Source organism: Scophthalmus maximus, chromosome 15 (assembly GCF_022379125.1).
Source record: "Scophthalmus maximus strain ysfricsl-2021 chromosome 15, ASM2237912v1, whole genome shotgun sequence".
NCBI classification, from domain to species: Eukaryota; Metazoa; Chordata; class Actinopteri; order Pleuronectiformes; family Scophthalmidae; genus Scophthalmus; species Scophthalmus maximus.
Genome location: NC_061529.1, coordinates 6,524,812 through 6,547,500, shown reverse-complemented (window position 1 = coordinate 6,547,500; position 22,689 = coordinate 6,524,812). Strand labels below are relative to the sequence as shown.

Sequence of the window (22,689 nt, the reverse complement as noted above, 5' to 3'; positions counted from 1 at the left end):
ACACACACACACAAACAAGAAAAATATTTGTATTATGATTAAAATGAATATGTAATTCCGCTACACCACATATATTATAATCTAATACACAGCATATACTTTGAGTATACAAATTAAACAAATGATGATGAAAAATTGCCGACAATGCCCTTAAACCATTTGCCAATCCCATTTCTATTGAAAGCAAACATTAAAATGTACAAACAATACAAACAAACAAACAAAACAAACAATATGTTCATGTACTTTATATGCTTGGATCTGGTACCTAGACATACACACATCAATTAATAAAAAAAAAGAAGAAAAAATGCAATTACTTGTGGCTAAATACCTGATTGAAATCAAATCGAATTTCTTGAGATTTGTCTCAGGAGTACACATCACATGACATCAAAAGCATCATTATCCCGACTGTGGCGGCAGTTCAAAAGCATATTAGCCACAGACATCCACCACCTCTGTTTCTAGTTGTCGTCTAGTGCAGCACAAGCGTTCCACTCCACAATTTATACGGCTGTGGTTTGAAGAATGTGAGACTACAGTTTTATTCTTCCAGCCTTTTACAGACTTTCATTAGCAACAAATGTGTCCATGCCTACTATTTTACCACCACAACGACAACAACAAAACATTTTTGACCGTTCACTTGCGAATAACACAATGTTCTGGACAGACGGTTTCAAAGATTGGACATGCGGAGGTTTTAAGCTGCTGACCTGAGGATGACCTGCTCCAGGAGTTTGGTCTTCACCTCGTCCTCATGCAGACGCTTCTGGGTCTCCTCCTCCGCTGGAGCTCCATCTAACAACCAGCGCTCCCTCAGTGCCTTCGACTGCAAGTGGACACAGCAAATATATATTTCAACTTTAACATTAAAAACGTTGGTAATAATGGTTAAAAGGGGGAATGTGTTTTTTCTGTAACTGCCCCAGAAATTTCCATGTGTTTGGTGTTTGAGTGTGGTCATCGATAAATCAAAAAGTTGTTTGGTCCATAGAATGTCATAAAATGCTGAAAAATGTTGATCCTGTTTCCCAAACCCCAAGATGATATTTTATTTCATCATAGCGGGGCGAAGACACGTTTCACATTTAAGCTGAAATCAGAAAATGTAGACTTTTTTTCATAAACACTACTTCTGTCAAAATACACGTTGCGATCGGACGTCTTTTATCGGGAGCAGCTGATCAATTTGTTTTTCACTTCCTTCTAAAAAAAACTTCTGAAGCGATTCGTGGCACTTTCACTGCGCGAGAACGACGAGCCCTTTAGCTAATCTACGACAAAAATATACTAGGGAGCGCGTCGGCCGCCTGTCTGCAGACTGCTGCCACTCAGCTATTCTGTCACACACTTCCAACTATACTGCCAACCAGTTGTTGCCAAGAGCATCAAGGCGCCTGGCACCGGACACAAGAAGACAAAAAGACAATATCATTCTCTTACTAGGCTGAATCGGGCATTGGATTTGAAATCCAGACGATTCACTGTGAGATAAAAACAAAGCAGTTCATAAACCACATCAAACATTTCCTGGCTCTTGACAATAACAACAAGAGTATCTTTTTACTGACACCAATGTACAATCTGTGACTAGATTTGATGATTGTAAATGATGAGCCTAATCATGCTTACTGTAAATAGAGTTACTTCCATTGCAACACAACTAAAAAAGCCTAAATATTAATTGGCATAAACCACAACAGGGATTCTTTTTTTTATTTTATACACATTCTGTTGGATTTTTCACTTCTCTTGCCTTTCCCTTCCTTAGCTCCCTTTCAGCATGTGTTTATTTCGTTCACCGGTTTCCAAACAGCCCCAGTACCCTGATCTCGACTCCCCGTCCAAGTTCCCTCCTGTAGATAAGCTAATATCAAAGCGAACACTTGGCATGCTTCGAGGTAAATATAACGGCGCAGCTGTTGGACCATGCAGCGAGACACAACCCTGCCTGGCCATATGGAAAAGTGCGAGAAGAAAGCTCTTGTTTTCACGAGCCTGACTGAAAAATCTGGACCTGCGCTGGATGGAATTCCTCTCCAGTGATGCAACGAGATTTTCTACAGAAAAAAAAACTCCCCCCATATTTTTCCCCCTCCCTCTCTGGCTCGCCCACCCACCCCTTCCTCTCTCCCTCTCTTGCGTGCATCTCTATCCGTCACGAAGTTCATGAACTCCGGTTAGGTTAGGTTGAACGTTGTGGTGCATCTCAGTATCTGTCTCTATGTGTGGAAGTGCCCCTTGTTCTGTTTTAACTCTCACTTCAGTCGCTGAGGAATTCAGCCGCAGCCACCCGGCTGCACAGAGCTTTACAGTCCATGCTCACACGGTGTAACTCAACACTCTTCATACCCCGGCCCTGCATGGTCTCATGGGCACTGGATCTAACCCTACTTCCCCCTCTCCCTCTCTTTCTCACTTTCTGACAGTCTTGCTCGCTCTCTCGCTCGCCACACCTTACTACCCCGATGCCTGACATCACTAATGTTCTCACTCATGCGCATGCAAGCGCGTGCGCTCACACTCACACAGACACACAGACACACACACACACACACACACACAGTCTGCACAGACGGTCGTAAAGCTGGAGTGCTGAAGCTACGTCTCTCTCGCCATTGTTCTTTGGAGTAAAAGCTGCTAACGTAGCAGACAAAGGGCGGAACTGTGACACACACAAACACACACACACGCACGCACGCACGCACGCGCGCGCACACACACACACTGAACAGCTGTAGGGACAAGAGCTTCATTTTGAAATTCATCCAGCATCTCCCCATGGACAAAGTGATACGCCAAAAAAGTGATCCAGTCCACGCAAGTCATATCATTCTGTCAACCATGGCATTTAAAACGTTGGTTTTAAATGTTTTTTTTGCTTTTAAGAGAATGGGCTAAACATTCTGTGCCATGATTTAGAACCCACGTCTGTGTCTGTACAGCTTTAGGACGGGCAGTGAAGTCCGCACATTCTCCTGAACTCTTCCGGGGGGGGGGGGGGGGGGGGGGGGGGGGTACGTGGTGAGCGAGTGGGCTCTCTGCAAAAGGCTCCACACCTCTCGTCCGAATGTTCTGGAAATTGTCCTGCTGTTGTGAACGTGTCTGACTCGGACAATCTCCTGATAGGTTCCTCATAGGTGGACGGCAAAGTCCGGAACACGCCTGGACACAATTTTCGAAATATTTTCCGGAGATCATGCTGAAAATAGCTCTGCGTAAATATTACTATAATAATGGAGCTTTACAATTGAAGTAGGCCATCCGTTTCCCCCTTTTCCAATCCTAATGCTGGGCCAACCAACTTCCCTCTTCTCATCTAACGCTCAGCAAAAAAGCAAACAAGTAGTAAAAAAACCCCACAAAACTATTACTAATAAAGCTATTACTAAAATGACTCTGTGAAACTGCTGCCCATTTCTTTCTCTATCCCTCATTCAGATCAACATGTTGACATTCAGAGGTTTTCATTACTTGCGTCATCACATCTGCCATGGCTTGCTAATTAAAACCAGAAATCCCATTCATGCTTTCTGTGCTAACTACGCTGTATCACCACTTCTCACCATCTTGTCTGCACCGGGAGTGTGTGTATGTGTGTGTGTATGATCCTCTATTAGTGTGGTTTAATGGTGGGGCAGGTACGTCGTTATGAAAATGTGTATAAACTGAAATATTTATTGGGTTTTCCACATGAGTGCTGCCTCTGGAAAAGCAATACTTGCTGTGGTTTGCACAAAGGGCCTTCTAATACTCCTGTACAGCGTGATTACACTTCCCCTGTGTCCGCACGCGTGTGTGTGTGTGTGTGTGTGTGTGTGCGTGCGCGTGTGCGTGTAAGACGAAAGCGGGGTGCGGTGGGTGTAAGAGCTGTTTCCTGTTGGTGGGAGTGCGACAAAAACCTGTTTCCTCTGCCAAAGCCCTCCGCATTGTCCGAGGCTTCTGTGTTCTTTTATGCAGCAATACACACAAAAAACGATCATACGCGCACGCACACACACACACACATTTGCAAAAGTTTACTCTGAAAATAGAAAAAGTGTGAGCACGCGAGGCCAGTTGACCAGGTCACAAGCACTTTTACCACAAATGCACATTTGTTTGAACAGTCACGCACGCACAAACACACACACACACACACACACACACACACACACACACACACACACACACACACACACACACACACACACACACACCCTTTGCTCCTATCTGTGACCTGCTGAATTGTCTGGGGCTGAAATAGCTTTGATAGTGCTGACACACCTTGGCTCTGATATAATGAGTGTGTGTCCACATGCATGCAGATTTGAGTGGTCTGTGTGTGTGTGTGTGTGTGTTTAAGGGAGTGTGTGTGTGTGTGTGTGTGTGTGTGTGTGTGCATAAACAGTGTGCGGAGGGGCTGTCGGTGTTATCTGCTGTCCATTCTGAACATTCCGGCACAGCAGCAGTTAGGGAGTATCTCACACGGTCGGTCCGATATTTTTTGAAAAGAATCGCTGAGCTTTATGTTGCTGTGTGGGGTGTCGGACACGTAGGGCATGATTCCCGTAAACCACGGGACTGACCATCAGTTTGAGGGGCGGGGTTATGGAGAGGCTTGTAGTGGATCGGGTTCTACTCTGCGGGAAGTTTATTCATAAATACATTTTATAGTGTGAAATGGTTCCAGTTGCTCCGTTTGAAAGTGAATTTGAAGAGGTTGCCAGCGTGGTGAAATCCGTGAGCCAAGGTGAGGGCAGCGATGAGAAAAAGATCCAAAACCAAGACAACACAAGCTACATCTAAGACAGGAACGTAGGGAAAAACGATAGTAATATGCATCCATCCCTAAAGCAATAGAATAGACAGATGGCAGCAGACATGGGGCGTTTGCAAAACGTGTGTGCATGTGGAAAAGTGTGTGTGTGTGTGTGTGTGTGTGTGTGTGTGTGCGTACGGTACCTTGAGATGCTGCAGTTGCCTTCGGTCATCATCCAGCTGCCTCCTCTTGTTTTCAATCTCCGTCTGCTTCTTCCTTTTCTCCTGGTACCACACAGACACGTTATGATTACTCTGCAATCACTGCACGGCAGATACCAGGAACGTCATCATTCCAGTGTTTTCATTAATAAGTTAATTATAGATTATAACTGAAACTCGCGTATCTTATTGGCTATAATCATCAAAACGTTTTTGAAAATGACATGAAGAACGCAGCAGGAGATTGTCCGAGTCAGACGCCTTCACAGCAGCAGACATTCTCCAGAAATGCTATTGGCAGGAAAAGATCCGGAGCAACATTTACGGACATTTGCATTCTCACATACAGCCCTTCCGGTAAAGGGCAGGAAAAGGTAACGGGACATCAGTGCACGTCTGGACGCGGCTTTAGTGTAAAGCCACGGTATGTGAATGCATTTTTCTAGGCACATATTGTCCAATTCAAATATCAAGTGAATAGAGGAATGTGTGTGGGATGTTGAGGGTATTGACATCTGATTAAACAGATTTTAAATTTCAACAATCAACTTGAAGAACCTTCGATACAGGCCAGTCCAGTCAACCTTTCAGGATGTCCAAATGAGGTTTTGAATTTTGTGTTATCGGGTTGCCTATCTCCCAAAAAGAGAGAGAAGAAGATAAAACAGACTTTACAGTATGAAAGGGAAGAGAGAGACACAAGGACAGACAGAAAAGAGGCATCGAGCCGCTGCATTAGCCTGCGATGTCCGCTAATGGGCGGAGGAGATGGGATCTAAAAGGTTGAGTCAATAAGACGTGCAGTCGGACCCTGACAAGCAGCGATGATTTGTTGTCTGTACAAGCCAGCAGTGTGGCCCGATGTGCACCCCTTTGTGTGTGTGTGTGTGTGTGTGTGTGTGTGTCTGTGTGTGTGAGTTTGTGTGGAGGATTAAGAAGACACCGACTGTGTACGTAGAAATAACTCACAGCGATGGCCAGGAGTTTCTCCTCTTGTGACACCTCAGCCATCCTGATGGAGAGAGAGAGGGAGAGAGTGTGTTAGAACCACAGGTGAACCACCGGCATCCGACGTTACACACAGTGACAAACAGACCTTTCCTCGACCGCGACCTTCGTTCGCCGGCCATTGGCCCTCGGACGACTTCCCAGCGACTGGGGTTAGACGTCTCTCTCTCTCTCTCTGTTTGCACCAAATCAGTGTCTCTTTCCCGTCACTGAGGGGCATGCTAATGTGCGAGCGGGGCGCTGCTGGAGATTCCTGCTCTAATGGGTTCCAGACCAGAGCTGCAGGATGGAGGAGGGACGGAAGCGGGGCCGAGGCCAGAGGGAAAGGACTGCGGACTGCCGCTGCTCTGACGGCGGTCATGTATCTTAGGGTTCTGTAACCCCGAAAAATGGTTCATTGAACCCAGGCAAACATCATCGTCAGCCAGTTTCCACTCAGGTTGTATCTGGATGTTCCTACTGATATATACTTTGAGTCTAATACGCTGCATAATACTGCAGTATGCATGTAACCCTTTGCCACTGAGCATGGGATTTGTCAGCTGATGAAAAACGCAGCTGTGGTCTGATGATTAAAAAAAAAGAAAAGAAGCGATTTTGTCCCCGATCGCTGTGTTGTGCAAGAGCGAGTGTGTGTGTGCAGACTCTGTTTCTCATTTTGAAAACACACCTATAATAGCTGATCTTTGAAGTCCGGATAACTGCGGCTTTTTCTGTGTTTTAAATCATTGTAAATTGAATGTGTTTGGCTATTTGGACTGGTTGTCGGGAAAAAAAAAACTTGAAAGATATCGTGTGCGTGTGATCGATTTTTCCACAGTTTTTTTTTTTTTTTTTACATTTTACAGACCAATTGATTCATCGATTACCTAAAAACAGATGAATCGAGAATGAATATCACTGCCCTACTTATTACAACGTTGAACATTTACAGCTCCTACCAATGGATGACCTCATAGTCTAGGCAACGTCGCCCTAAAAATGAAGAGACGGAACAGTTGCTTCTGTAAAAATGGACTGATTTCTTGAATGACTGAGGTTCAGAGTCTCAGGTTGCCTTGTCGTTCAGCCTCAAACACTATTTTCTGTCTCTACAAACACGCTGCTGCACTGAGCCTTTTCCAGCCCGAACTGAAACCGTATCACGACAACATATGGGATCCTCATTTCTCTTGACTGGTCCAAAACGAAACCCCCTTACGAAATGACGATGACAAAACGTCTCTCCAATCGCTCCCCGGCCACGGCCTCTACGGTGCCAGTGAGAACTTGTTGGAGTGTGTGACTCCTTCTGATGAGCGTCCAGGACCCCCGCTGTCACCACTTGAATTCATTCGCTTGCATCATGTCTTACAAAGCTTGGACTGTGAGGAATAAAAAAAACCAACAACCTTTCAATAGACCACATCCCCTCTATCTCACTCTTGCTGTAGGGTTGTTCTGATTGCTACACTTTCCTTTCCCACACACTGAGGCACGCAGTCACACAGCACTGAACCCTCTCAGAAAACATAAAGAAGCATATACATGTTCTTTCACGCTCGTCCGTCCACACTGTCCAATCAATGAAGCCGTAGGACACGCAGAAGACCTCAGGGGTGTATTATATTTACAGCAGATCTGTAACATGCAGAGTTCCTTTCTTGCTTCTCTGCTTATACACACACACACACACACACACACACACACACACACACACATACATTCACACACACACCACACTGCTCTCACATCACCATCACATGGAGCAGCTTTAGAGAAAAAAAGTGAAACCACAATCATCTGATCCAACCCATCAATACACACACACACACACACACACACACACACACACACACACACACACACACACACACACACACACACACACACTGTACATACAGACATGTTCTGTCTCTTTCTCTTGTTTCCATAAGAACCAAGAGACACCTGGAGTTGCATCGAGTGCAACCGGGACGAATGAGCGAAAAACAAGTCTAATCAATCAATAACAACACACGGCTCCCATTTCAAAAAGAACATTATGTTCGGAAGACCTCATTTCCGATTACTGTTCATCATTTCGCTGACAGCGTTTTATAGCCTGCTCCTCTCTCGAAAATCTCCCTCCCCTCCCAGCCCCCGGGCTACAGAGTGGAAGCAGGGCAGCAGTTAGCCGACTGCCCATCCGGGAGCTCATGTGGATCATTTCATCAGGCCTGGGAGACACCGGGCTGAATTCTGTTGTTATTAAATGACTCTGACCATCCTGACCTGGGAAAGGTCACCCTGAGCGTGAGGAGACCGATAGAGAGAGAGAGAGAGAGAGAGAGAGAGCGACAGAGAGAGAGAGAGAGAGAGAGAGAGAGAGGGGCTCGCCCACAGCTGACAGGAGACTGGAGGCAGTTACATGTTGTTGTTGTGTTTTCCGTTCATGTCAATTACCTCTGTTGGATACATCAGCGAATTCGAAAGGCCTCATTCAAAAGAACTTGTCTTGAAAAAAAAATGAACCTAACAATTAATGAATTTCTATTTTCCTGAGCATTTAATGTCACATTAACAAAGAAAACATATAATTGGCAGGCAAGTCAATTTTCATTAAATAACGTTAGAGCTGCAACAGTTAATTGATTAATCGATTAATAATCAATTACTTAATAAATCGCCAGCTATTCTGATAATCGTAATAAGTAGTTTTTATGTAAAAAAAAGTCTGAATTCTCTGATTTCAGCTTCTTAAACGTTAATATTTTCCGGTTTCTTCGCTCCTCCCTCTGTGACAGTGAACTAAATATCTTTGGTGTGTGGACAAAACAAAAACATCATCTTGGAGGTTCGGGAAACACGATCGCCATTTTTCACCATTTTATGAACCAAACAACTAATCGATTAATCCAGAAATTAATCGACAGATTAATAAATTATGAAAAAAATCGTTAGTTGCAGCTACTATACCAGCTACTAATCTTCCAAGTGCAATTAACCCCAAAATCTTTTGGTTTTCGTTCATAGTTTTCAACTTCGCATTTTTCCCCGTCATGATTTATGACATACACGACGACAGCCGAGCAAACCTCCATTCGCTGACGGAGACGCAGCTGAAAGTTGTGCAAAGAAGATAGTTAGTCCTTTGTGCTGCATGCCTCTCATAAATTGTGGACTCACAGGGAGAAGAGGAAGGCAGACACACAGACAAGCATCTTTGCAGCATAGTTAATTACATTTTGAATACATTTTATGACCAAGAATGGAAGACGTCCAGCGAGGGCGGGGCCAGCACAGACACACTGAGAGAGATGGATGCAATAGATCGACATGGACTGAGAGAGGCCGTGGCGTTCGCCGGCAGACGGACATGCAAACGACCTTGTAAAAAGAAAATGATGGATGTTTTTTGACAGCATGTCAAGGCAGGTAAATAGTGAGGGAGACTGACTAATGACCGGCCCTATTCCCTGCTGAGTGCACTGCTCCCGCAGCATTTCCAGGAACACATTAACCGCTTTCATAGCTCACCAGCATCCTCTTCTAATAGCCTGGTGCTCAGGGTCGTCTGGCACCAGCAGTCACTCTACACACACACTCTCTATCTGCACTGAAATGCCCCTAAAAGCGATTATCTTAATGCCCGCATGGAGCCGAATGTACACCAATCCTGCTGAGCATCTTTTGTTGAAGGGATGTTGTCCTGAAGCCCAACGTGGATTCAAGGCTCTCCTTCCCAAGGCGAGAAGAAGTGGTTTCCCACACACTGAGCTGTGGCTGAATACACTTAACCCGAAAATTAGATGCAGTCCTCCCTTAAACGTTAATCACAGCGTCGCACTCAGACCGTGCTCAAAATATTGTCCTGGCTGCGATAAGGAAAAAGCCACCGCTTTGTTCAAATCCTGCACCTCAGTGTGTCTGTCAGTCGGCAGAAGTGGCAGATTGCACCAGGTCTCGTCGCCCGCTAATCTGGGATTATCTTAAACAAACACTACAAACGTGGATTTGGACACTGCAACAGTGCTGGTCTTGTTTAAATTTAAATTTACAGTAACTAAACCACTGCCGCGCTCTAAATGGATCTGAGCACTGAAGGATCGAACGCGTCGGCGAACTGTTCAGAGAGGCTTGTCGGCCACTTAGAGACACGTTCAAAGAAAGTGAAATCGGCGAGAGTCGGAGGTTTTGTTATCAGGCCAGAAGCGGAGGAGGGAAGCAGTCAAAACCCCCCAAAAAACCCGAAGGACATCCAGGTTAATCGAGTTATTCATCCGTAATCCCCTAATAGCACAAAAATGATACAAACAAATAAACTTCTGTTGTAATGGCAGAGCAGATTCTGGTAACTTTTAATGACCCGCCTTCTGAAAAGGAGATGTGTTCACTCAGGCGTTCCATTCAAACGGCCCGAACCTTTTCACTGATATTGTGCAGTCATAATGAAACAATGAAACACAATGACACTCACACAAAGAAAAAACCCCGTTTTATAGGCACGTTAGAATGGAGAGGTACAGGAATGAGAAAGTTAAAGACTAATTCCATTCTACTAATCACTTATTACTTTTAAAATGTAAAAAGAATCGAGATGTGGACAAGATAGTCACTTCTGGCTATCCTCCATTTAAATAGCACGTACAGACACACACCAAAACACACACAGACACACTGCCCGGCACAAAACTGTCTCCTCTTCAGAAAGAACAATGACTATGAACATGACTCTTGAGCTTAATGACCCGGGCCCTGCGTTTGAGAAAAGAAAAACCCAGAGACTCTGGAAAGGGGAAACTAATCCCAAATCCCCTTCACACTCGCCGTGTTGGAGTGGCACTTCTTTCTCCGCGTCTCTACTCCGCACTTCCACGGCTTCCTTCCTCCAGGGCCGAGAGGAGCACGGGGGACAACGATACCCCTCCCCGAGGTTTCTGCCCCCGGCCGCACATTGACGCGCCCTCGTCCCAGGCCAGCGCGAAACACCCCCGGCTCCTCCGCCGCACACGCAGCTCTGCGTCCTTCTATCGGGAGCGCAACACAAATTGTGCCCAACATAAACAGCGCGGTGCCAATAAAAACTCGAGGAAGTCCGCTGAGGTCACATGTTAGTATTGCAGGGATCAGGAGGGCAAGACTCCTTCCCCCGCCCCCCCACCCCCGAGGTCGCCCATAAATAACAGCTCTGTCAGGACAGACGAGGGTGAGACACTGTGAAACGTCCATGTCCAGAGGACAAATGGGAAGCTGCACAGAGACACGTGGCCTGAGGTCGGAGACGACTGAGGCCTTCCAGAAGGCCTGAAGTAAATGAACTGGTATATTGAAAATGCTCGATATTTAAAGTACAAACAGGGATAAACAAATAAAAGAACGTCAATGATTTTGTATTGTTGGGGGGGGGGGGGGGGGGGGGGGGTAAAGAAGCAGAGGCCAAAATATCCTGACATTTACTTGGCTTTGCAAGAGATCATAGATAATCCATACTGCTACTAAATAGCCAGGTCCCTGCCCGGTGAATTCCCACATCTTTCAAACTCTCCGCCTCCATATAGCTCTTCATTGTGACCCTAACACCCCCACCCGAGAGGTTTGTGGTCTTCAGACCCTGGTGACACCAGCACCTATTTTCGGCCTCGACAGGGTTCCTCCAACGGCCCATGATGCATCGCACGACCGTTTGTGTGTATCTCTTCTTTATGTTTGATGAGGGAACAGTTTGAAAGTGCTCAGACGTACGCATTAATGGAGAGGCACGTGTTTTGAGTTCTTCCTGGACTCCTCCGCATCGATTCGCCTCATGCCCGCATTTGTTCACTTGACCACACTCGACCTTCGTCGCCTCTGCAACAGCAAACCTTCGCACTGCGGATCCGTTGAGTCGCGGCCTGTTTTGCGTGTTATTTTTTATAAACCCAGACATTGCATGCTGAGTCTACGGCTCTTGTGGCACCATATCGATCCCTGAGATCAGATTTGTACACTGTAGAAAAAACCCAAAACATCTGCAGAGCGTCTGTGATGTCGCCGAAACGCTCTGCGTTGGGATGTTTGATAGCGTGGAATTTGATTCGCTGTAAGAATGAAGAAAAGGCCCAGAAAACAGATTGCACAAACGTCCATGACCACATTTAACACCGCAATGGCGTGAATTGCATGCAATGTCCATATTGTGAAGTAAAAAAATCTAAATTAGTTGATTGATTCATTTGTTGATTGACAGAAAATGAACTTTTTTGAATTTGAATTATTTTTGAAGTAAACATGCCAAATATTGAATATTGAAAGTCGAATAAAACAAGCTATTTGAAATTATAACCTTTTTCTGACACTTGACGGAAAAAACTATCAGCACATCAAATAATAATGAAAGATAACTGTTAGTTGCAGCCCTACAACGGAGCACGGGACGAGTCGCCGCGGAACAGAGACATTTTTGGAGCGCACTTCGAGCTGCCAGGGATTTCGCATTCAGCCACTTTGCACTTGCGGTTGTCACTTGGATTAGCCGCGAAACAACAGGCCTGCGACCGGGAATCTTGACAAAAGAGCCGGACACTGAATCCGCTCCAGAGCGGCTCGTTTTTTTACAATGCGTCCTTTGTAGGGGTGTTCTTGCGTGCCTTAATGTGAATGTTAAGTACGGCCGATGCAATAAAACATCTTGGGTGAATCCCCAAACGTCCTGGCCTGGTTCGCACATTAGGAATTTATCACCTGATTGTCGGTCGCCACAGTGCCCGTTTGTGTACTTCGAGAAGTTGGGGGGAGGTCAACTGGGATGATGAAGGAATGGGCAGATAGTTTCTAATGGCTGACTTTCACCTCAGTCTGCGCCACATTGCGAAAGCGACGTAACAGCATTAGTATCAACTTCACCTGCTGACAGCGCCGCTTTTATATTCAGAGGCCACTTCCACAGTCTCTCGTGTCCCGGTGTGGTCTCCACCTCTGGGCAATCAGCAAACGCTATATATCCGGATATAGGAAGCCCATATGCACTTGAATTACTGGAGCAGCCTCTGAACATTAACACAGGAACCATTAGCCCAAACAGGTGCCTCCCCTCATGGCGAGATCCCGATCCCCACTTAATGCTCTCAAGAGGGTCACGCAATTGTTTGTCCAGCCTCTTCTGGGATTATAGCAATATATACTTATATTTCATTTACAACGGGGACAAGACGTCATATTCCTTCTTCGCCTTAAACCAGATGTTCATGTGTCCGAGTGTGTGTGTGTGTGTAAAGGTTATCTGCAGTGCAAAAAAGACAGATGATCCCTCTCTGCTGCTTATCAATGGTGCTTTTGATATCATCTGTGCAACAACACAGATGATCGTCATATGAGTGTGTGGGTGTGGCCGCGTGCGCACACGCACACACACACACACGCGCGCGAGCGCACACACACAATGAACAAACACAGTGCTGAGCACATTCCCCTCTGAGATTAAAGCGACTTACGAGCTAAAAATGACAATTTATCTGAAGACAGACTCTCTGCCGGGAAGAGGGTGAAAAAAACAAATCCTCCTTTGCCTTATCTGTCGTGACAAAGCAGTAAGGGGGGGGGGGGGGGGGGGGGGGTTGTAATGATAGATATAAAGAAAAGAAAAAGTGACTATCCAGGAGGAAAAGAGGCGGCGGAGATTAATAGAAAGAGAGAGGGAAAAAAATGGGTACGGTGCCGCTTTAGCATTATCTAATAATATCTCACACCTCAGAGTCCAGATGTTTCTCCTTCTCGTCACAACGCTTGCTTAAGCTTTCACTTCCACTTCCTCCTACGCCCGTACGATGCCATCTTCCCCAGCACAAGACGAGTGACGGTGAGAGCTTCTGTGCAACGTCGCGCCGCTCATCTTTTTTTCCGAGAGCGGCCTTGGTTTTTCATAACCACGGCACAAATGGCTTTCTTAATGGCAGCGTGGTCGGCGAGGGTAATTAGCTGTATCCATCACTCCGGGGCAGGATATGAACCCATGACCGGCCTCCTGTCCGCTGGCTGTGACGCTGTACCAACCAGTTGTGCCACTGAAAGGTTTAGCAGTTTGCAGTCGTGCAAATATGCAGTTTTGCTGTTCTGTTTAAATTCGAAATAATAAAAACCTTTAGCTGCAGCAGGTCACTTAGAAATCACCTCTAATATTTTTCTCAAACCTGCTCTCACCGACCTGTTGGCCACTTGGGGGCGAGTGGAAACAATCTGTACACAATCACTGACAATAGGGCAAACGTGTCGGCAAACAGCCGTCTATTTACACATCCAGCGGGTATACCTGCAGCTACATGTTGCCCTGTGTTCACACAAGCTCTTCACGAATGTTGTCACTTTCCGTTCGGTCGTGCCCACTTGGTTTATCGGAGTTTTCTATTTTTGTTGTATTTTGCTGAAAACCGCATCCTTGTTGCATCCAGCTGAAAGATGCTCAAATAAGAGGAAATGTAGATGGTGGCAATTCCTTGTGGATGTACAAATAGTCACGTCACCCATTGTTTATAGAAAAATAATTAATATAGCCGCTTTAATAATGTGCTAACTGGCGTGACTTGAGGTGTGAATTGGGTTGGAGAGATGGATTTGAGCCCAATTAGCTTCTTTTCTTTCTGTTTTTTTTTGCCAGGATATCAGCAGCAACGCTGTAATGTCACTGGGACGGCCTTCGACTATTTTAAGTGTGTTTTATCGGGGCTGCTGGTGAGTGTGCCTTTTTTTTTTGGCAACAGTTGCACACTTTCACTTCAAAGAGCTCCTCGGCGCGCACAGTTAGTCCCAGTCCTACTCACTCAAGGATTTCTGCGAGCGCAATCAGAGCTGGTGTAGTAAAAAGGAGCGTTTGTGACTCATTCACATTTCACCTAATTTTTCGCTGACAGTCCAACATTAGGGAATGAATGACCTGCTGGTAACCAGTCCATTTACGCTATCTAGATTGGTGAAAGCAGATCCATCCCGTTGCCCGGACACGGCCATCAACACACACACACGCACACACACACACACACACACACACACACACACACACACACACACACACACACACACACACACACACACACACACACACACACACACATGCACACGCGCACACACACACTATCCATCTTTTTGTCTCTGGCTTACATGCTAAGACAGACTGAAAAGCACACAACACAAAAAGCTGCACATGTTCAAACAAACTGTCATACAAGCACACGACACACACACACACACACACACACACACACACACACGTGCACTTGTGGCTGTCCAGCGTCATGATGCCGGATGATGATTGGGCGGACAAGACAAGTGCTGTCAGCTCCAGGAGAGAGTTGCTGACACAACGCAGAGCGGCCGCCCCGGATATAGACCCTCAGCTCACACACGGCCCGGCTGAGGCCTAATGGTCGATCTCACACGTCCCACTCGCACAATATGACAGAAGAAATAACAAACAGCAGCATATAATGTGCTACTGATAAGTTCTTTCTCCCCATGCACCTTGTCCTGGCCTGTTCCTAATTTTCACAGCAATTCAACTGCAACTTGAATATTCCTAACAGATCTTTAATACGATCAGCACATGCCTCTACTGTGGTAATGTTTTGATGTATGTACTAAGTGATCTGCATCGTTTGTCATACAGAGTTCGTGGATGTATTTTGTAGTGGGTAAGGACAAATTTCCATTTAGTTCGACGCTGAAACTAAACCCACGGATCTCACAACACAGCGGTTATGATCCGGGATCCAAACTGTTACCTCGGACCAGAAGTAGTCACTGGGTCTGGAAAGTGAAGCCAAAGCTAAAGTAAAAGTCAGTATTCTGGTGAATGATCATGGTTGCAAGTCTGAATCTTTAGAAGTCTATGAGGAAAATATCGTCCATCACATGGAAGTGTAGGTGGACGTGCAGCGGACGAGCTCTCAGTCAGGGCCCGTGCGACCCCCAGCACCTCCACATATGGTTACTTCTGGTTTCAAAAAACCAAGATGGCGCTGGCGGCCCAAAATGCTAAACTTGAGACTTCAAAAGGGCAGTTCACAAACCAATTGGGTGAAGTCACGGTGGGCTGCCAGTTGGCTGTGACACGGCACAGAGACCCTAAACATGTTTCCATTGCTGAAAGCTTCTATATCTAATCATTACACCGAAAACTCCTCCTTGCACTTTGTCACGGAAACGTGGCCTTATAGGACTTGAAATGTGGCTCCTGTTCAACACATATTGACACCCGGAAGACTTATTTTCCAAGCATTTCCAGGAATAGGTAGACTGTCCCTCAGAACAATCGACGAGTTGATGTCCTGCCAGAACTCGGAGGACTCGAATTGTCCCCAGAAAAGTAACGGGTATGTGTTAGGTCTTTATAGACTCTGTGCTATCGTCATGCACTCGGGGATCTTGAAAACAAAGCATGTGCTCCACACAAAGTGACACGGGTTCACCAGACAGAAGCCCAGGGGGAGAAACAATGGACGAAAAACACGCTCTTTGTGCGATTGCGCCTTTTACCCGCTGTGATCAAACACAATTACATCATCAGAGATGGAAACAGAAAATGGGTCCACAATACAAACACCAGCCCATACGTGACATTTCTGAGAGGATGGATGGGGGGAGCCGGCCATCACCAGTGGCAACCTGAGCCTGCAAATGCATTCGGAAGCCAAACGCTTCATGGGGGCTGACAAGAGATGCACAGTCTCGTTCTCCTGTGATCCTAAACCCAACTGCCTGCCGGGGCCCACTGCACGGCACAAATTCCAGACAGGAGTATGTAATGTAATGGCCAAGGTTTTATCAGCTCATGCGCGCCATGTTGGAGGCTGCTCACATTGCAACACACACACACACACACACACACACCACAGAATGTATACAACCCTGCTCTCTGTAGCCAGTCAGCATCTCTCTCCCTACCGCGCACGACTGGCGCCACTGGAAAATCCACCGTGGATGCAAAGATATAGACATCCTTTTAAAAAAACAAAACAACAGATCGATGTGACATGGTGCACCATCAAAGGCGTTTCGCGTAAACATGCCATCCTGTTACACCTGTCGTCCTGTCCGCAGGGAAGTACAGTAGGAGAGTGTGCAGCGGCCCTCGGGGCATCATGCAACAGAGGATGTTGACATGACATCATAATAATAATAATAATAATAACGCAGCCATTTTTTTCTCTTCCAGTAATTCACCTCCAGATCAGCGCCTGACTTTGACAGTGAGCGTGTTATTTTCCGGGGGATGCGCGCGTGTGCGCCCGATGTCCCCGTGAAGGATGCTGCGCCTCTTGGGATCGTCAGTTGTATATGGCCCCGTGTAACGATGCGGCGATCGTCGCGCACAGTGTCGAACATGTGTCGTCAGCGCATTTCCTACAGCGGTTTGTGTTTTCTTATTCTCCTCATCCCCTCCGTCATCCCCTCCTGTCCCGAGTCGGAGGATGCTTTCCTGCCGCGGCGCTGGAGGCTTAAAACGTTGCGCCGCTGCTCAAGCCGCCTCTGGACAAACCACCAAAAAAAAAAACCAGGTCACAGCTCACAGGCAGAAAAAAAAAAAAAAAAAACAACCCACGGCCACGGCCACCACTGCACAGCACAAATCACGACTTACTCAGACGCAGATCCCGTTCGCTTTCCCGCCGCGGACGTCTTCCAAACGGGGTTGTCTTCTTGTTTATTTCTGAGCGTCAATTCGGAATTACTCTGCCGCCCGTTCCTCCTCCTCCTCCTCTTCCTCCTCCTCCTCCTCCTCTGCTGCTGCTGCTTCTGCTTCTCCTCCCGACTGTGGCACCCTCCCTGTTAAGGATGCCGCGGGCAGCCTTTGCGCGCACGGCCCGACTCTAATAATAATAATTAGTATAATAATAATAATAATAATAATAACAGCCCGGTGGTTTTGTCCTTCTCGAGCGCAAAAGACGCACTCGGCGGTTGAGGCGACCCTGCCCTCGGTGCAGATCTCACGGGCTGCGGGGCGTCGTCCGAGGCAGGTTGTGGTCTGGTCGGTGAACGGGTGAAGGGGAGAGAGAGTCAAGGGGGGGGGGGGATACGCCTCCCTGCCTCGTGGAGATAATGGGGCCCTGGCTGCTCGCGTTGCCTGAGATATGGGTCCTCCTCTCCAGAACGCGGGGCCCTGCTGCCTGGCTCTCCTCCAGCCTTATCAGATGACTCTCCAAGGGAGACCAGGGCCGTCTGCTCCAGGGCCGCGACAAAAGACGCGGTATATACAGTACATACGCGCAGCCTACAAAATTGGGATCAAATCCAGGTCTGCCACCACCAGAGGAGACAGGACCGCTCTGTGTGCCCCACTTCCCCATCTAGTGGCGGAGAGGAGGGGGGGGGGGGGGGTCAAAGTCAAGACTCCTTCATTCTCTCACATACATATCCTCAGGCCCCGAGGCCGAATGTCTGCAGAGCCTCGAGCCTTGGTTTTGAGCTGAGCGATTATCTTTTTTTCAATATATGAAATAAAATAAAAACATGATTGAATCACACTGTTTTGAAAAGGTACATTATATAGAAGCAATTTTGCGGTCTCTTCCTCCCCCCCTGAATTCAAATGACTCTTTCACTCCTTCCTCCACAGATCAACCAAAATATGTTGCACCTGCACCAAACATCCGGCAGGTGGTGCTGGTGTCGCAGATATGTTCCTTAGTTAAATCCAGGTTTCTTGTCTGAAAACATTTTCAGTGTCTGTTCATTCTGTTAGACCAAGAAACAGCTCTTGGATTCATGGAAACATCAAAGAAGAAATATGGAAGTGTAGAAAAAATATATTACATTTTAAGCATATCTCTTTACAACATTGGATATTTATGGCTGAACCAGCGGCTTTCAAAGTGTTGTTTAGAAAGTTCAAAATACATCAGTGTGTCAGGGTCAAAGCTCGGCTAAATTTGGGTGAAGAAAAAGTGAAATTGTGTTAATGGTTTCAACAGCATTTCATTTAAGGAGAATGGTGTCATACAATAAGTATCTACAAACATTAATACAAGTCCTTTAACATAAAAATGAGTGCAGTTATGAGAATTCAAATACCATGTAGCTGTTCATTTTGGTTATGGAAGATATAGTCTGTGGGTATACATTAGGACTTTTGCCAGTACAAAAACGTACACCTACAGTTTTGGCAATTTCTCTATTTGTCCAGGCGTGTTGTTCTAACAGACAGCCTGTGGAACCTGAGTTAAAACCTGCAAGGGTGATTATAAGCAGTTATTTTAAGGAGTTCATCCATTGTGATGAAACTGGCTGGGCACTCTCATGCCAGACACGAGCTGCAGGCTCAGTCCCTGGCTTCTCAGGATGTTTGGAAATGTGGCGACAAGGTGCAGAAAGGGAGACGGAGACAGGGATCAGATTTGGTGCGTGTCGCCTCGGGACTTGATGAAACGGGCGTGGAGAATGGAGAGTGGCTGAGCAGATTTGGGATCCGGTGAGCGGTGAACAAGGGGGGGATTTGAAGCATCTCTTGAGAAACAAACGCCTCATTTATCTCTGGTGTCTCTTGTTTCACGTTATGTACACCACATCCACTTCCATCTCTCGGCCCCTCTGGCCATTGTAACTGCAAAACTGTCTGCACGCACACACACACACACACACACACACACACACACAGAAGCACCAAGTAGGCAAAATGCAAACAAAAATGCGTAGGTGGGTAGGAGGGAGGATTTGGAAAAGCAACCCAGCCTCCCTTGTGGGGTGTGTGGGTGTGTGTGTGTGTGTGTCTGTGTGTGCCTGCTATGATATCATGATAAACACTGCTGACAGATGAGGGTCAGGCCTGTATTGGTACTGACATACCCCCCCCCCCCCCAAAAAAAAGATATTCTCCTCGACAAACAGAAGCAGCAAAGGGAGGCAGCGGGCGCAGTCTCAATCTGATAACAATGGTGTCGTTTCATACGTGATGAGAAACCAAACCACGGTGTGTGTGTTTGCGGAAGGGCTAGCAAATGTGTGTGGGCCCCTGAGTGATGGTGTTTGCCAACGTGTGCTCGTGCCGGGTTCTCGCGGGCAGCACGCACAGAAGGTATTTGGGTCTCGTCCTCATGTGTTTGTGTGCGTGCGGGTTGCGCGTCTGCATGCGTGAGTCAGTGCACAGACTGACTCGGAGCCCTCGCAGCCCCTTGGGGGCCAGCTCAGCACTTGGCTTCTTATCTGCCTCTCAGAAAGCTCGCCATGAATAAACATCTCCCGGAATAGAAATTACCCCCAAAATGAAAATATTCCAGTGGAATTTCGGAGGAGGCGGGTGTAAATCCACAGCAGGGGAGGAAGGGGTGATGAGAAAGTGAACGGATGATGATGAGAGAGAGAGAGAGAGAGAGAGAGAGAGAGAGAGAGAGAGAGAGGGAGAGGGTGAGGGGGGAGACTCACAACTATTGAGGAGGGGGGAGCTGAAAGGCAGACGGAGGCCTGGAGGAGGTGGAGTATAAAGAGTATCCTCCGTGCTGGAACGCCCTCAGTGCACTGGGCCGGAAAAATGCCAAAATTCGCTCCACTTCTTTTCACTTCGATTTTATTCTCTCACTTCCTCTTTTCCCTGTCTCACCTGCCATCGTCTCCGTCCATCACCGCAGGTTTTATATTGTCAATCGTGCCTCTGTGGGCTCCCTGCAGATTGTTTTGTATTCTCAGTTATACACTCTTGTGCCTGTGTGTGTATGTGGGAGCTAGCTGGAGTTTGGGTTTTTTTTGGGGGGGGGGGGGGGGGGGGGGGGGGGGGGGGTTCTTTGTCTTTGTTCTGGTTTGTAATGAGCTGTTTCGCCGAAGTACATTAAAACACAACGTTTCTCTCTCCCTCCCCCCTCGTCTAAATCTCATCTTTCACTTTGCCATTATGGCCCGTTCCTCTCCGTCCTCCGTGCCTCACTCCTTTTCTGTCTCTTTGCACTTCTCGCCGTGGCAGCAGAATAACCGCCACCGAAACCAGACCATGAATAATGGAAGGGGCGAAATGTTTCGGTCTCCTTCTGAACGCTCTCTCGATCCCACCGTCCCCTTTAGGTGTACACAGACAAACGAAAGCTCATCAGTCTGCGGCTGTGAATCCACATGGTGGGGGTCGGGGGTGGGGGGTGGGGGGTAACGAGGGTCATGCAATGAAAGTGAGCGCGGGTGGGATGTGTAGGCCTCACTACAAGGTGGCATCATTAGTTGCACACCATACTGTCACCGTCCCGTCACAGCACCCGCCCACACAAACACACTCTCTCGCGCTTGGCTCACGGCATTGAGAGTTGTATTTCTATTTTCTTCAGCCGTCTCCCTCCCTCTCTCTCCCTCACACACACACACACACACACCATCCACCTCTCGCTGCCGGACTAAGTTGGCATCAGAAGTGACAATGTGTTAATTGGCTGCTGTCATGCAGGTCAGCGAGTGCGGCGGTGAAGCCAGTGATCCATTCACGGGCCTGACTGGGAGTCGCGCTGGGGTGGCGGCTCTTTTATTTCCGTCACTTGAGTCTCGATGAGGACATTTCCGCTCTGCGCTGCGGCACTGTCCTCTGGTTCCTTCCAGTTTCTCCTTTCTTTTCTTTCATTCCTTCATTCATTCATTCATTCATCCCCCGTTTAGCTTTCCCACCTTTATTTACTCACATCTATAATTTTGTTGCTCCGGCTGTTCGGTCCGTGCCTACACGCCTACCTCTTTCCTTGGTTGTGCATAACTGTTAATCTTGTTTTTATTCCCTCCTTGCATGGATTTCTTTTTAATTCTCCCGCCTTCATTTACAATACATCTTTTTGTTCTTCCCACTCCTTAAGTTACCTCCTTGCTTCTTCTGGTGTCCCTGTTTTGCCTCCTTGTTTTCCCTCCATAAATTCAGAGTCATTCATCTTCATGTCTCTCCTGTGCATCCATGCCATCCCGTCTTGCGTCGTACTTTTGATCATTTGTTTATGCCACCATTGGTTTCTTCTGTGTATCATATCCCTCTCCACTCCTCTTCGCGTCTTGCCAGCCTCCTTGTATTCATGATTCTTTTATTCCCTGGATCCATTCCTGTCCTCACTCCTTGTGCTGTTTGTTTTTTCTCTCTCTCTTCTTTCTCTTCTTTGGTTTGAGTTCTACATCTTCTACTCAGTACATTACAATTCGGGTCTTTGACCCCTGATCATCACTGGGATAGGCCCAGTTGGTCACATTCGGTTATATTCAGATGTGATCTTGTCCCTGCTCCCTTGCTTGTAGCTGATATGAAATAGGATGGATCACAGGCGTGAACACGGATGACTGTAGCGCCGCAAGCGCTCTAATTTACTCATTAAATTGATACTCCCAGGCCGACTGATTTAAACTGGATTAACGATGGGAAGGTCTTTTTTTTTTCTAATTTCATGCTTAATTTTTTTTGCTGATTTGGATGAACACTTATGCAAGCTACAGCATTAGTGCATGCATATTTCTTTTTGCAGATTTGATGAAGCATACCATTTGGTTGTGACATGGTAACTTTGCTGTGATTTGCAAAGTTGCCGGATTGGGTAAATGTTTGCAGGGTTTTTTTTTGTGTGTGCTTTTTTTGGTGTATAATGCATAAATATCCCTCAGCATCTTAACCATGGGGATGTGAGGACTGAAAGTAGGTCAGGCGGTTGTGAGCGAGCATCATCCTCTGCCAAGAGCCTCCACAGAAAACTCTGACACATCTGACAGTTTCTTTTTTTTCCCCTGGCAAGGAGGATGTTTTTCTGAATTTGAGAAGGTGAACAGGAGCAGAGGTGAGACGGC

General features: G+C 46.8%; 1 protein-coding gene across 3 annotated transcripts in view; it reads right to left on the bottom strand.

Moving 5' to 3' along the window:
- Positions 1 to 18,223, bottom strand: part of palm1b (paralemmin 1b) — a 20,391-nt gene extending 2,168 nt beyond the window's left edge. The window contains exons 1-5 of one of the 3 annotated variants that reach the window (XM_035609504.2): positions 17,546 to 18,223; positions 17,128 to 17,433; positions 5,938 to 5,980; positions 4,951 to 5,031; positions 720 to 835 (exon numbers count right to left, since the gene is read on the bottom strand). In XM_035609504.2, the coding sequence (XP_035465397.1) occupies positions 720 to 835; positions 4,951 to 5,031; positions 5,938 to 5,979 (239 nt within the window). In that variant the 5' untranslated portion in view covers position 5,980; positions 17,128 to 17,433; positions 17,546 to 18,223. Of the gene's footprint in view, positions 1 to 719; positions 836 to 4,950; positions 5,032 to 5,937; positions 5,981 to 6,064; positions 6,784 to 17,127; positions 17,434 to 17,545 lie in introns of those variants that run through there. The other 2 variants (XM_035609503.2, XM_035609505.2) reach the window with 2 other exon arrangements.
- Positions 18,224 to 22,689: the final 4,466 nt, after the last annotated feature.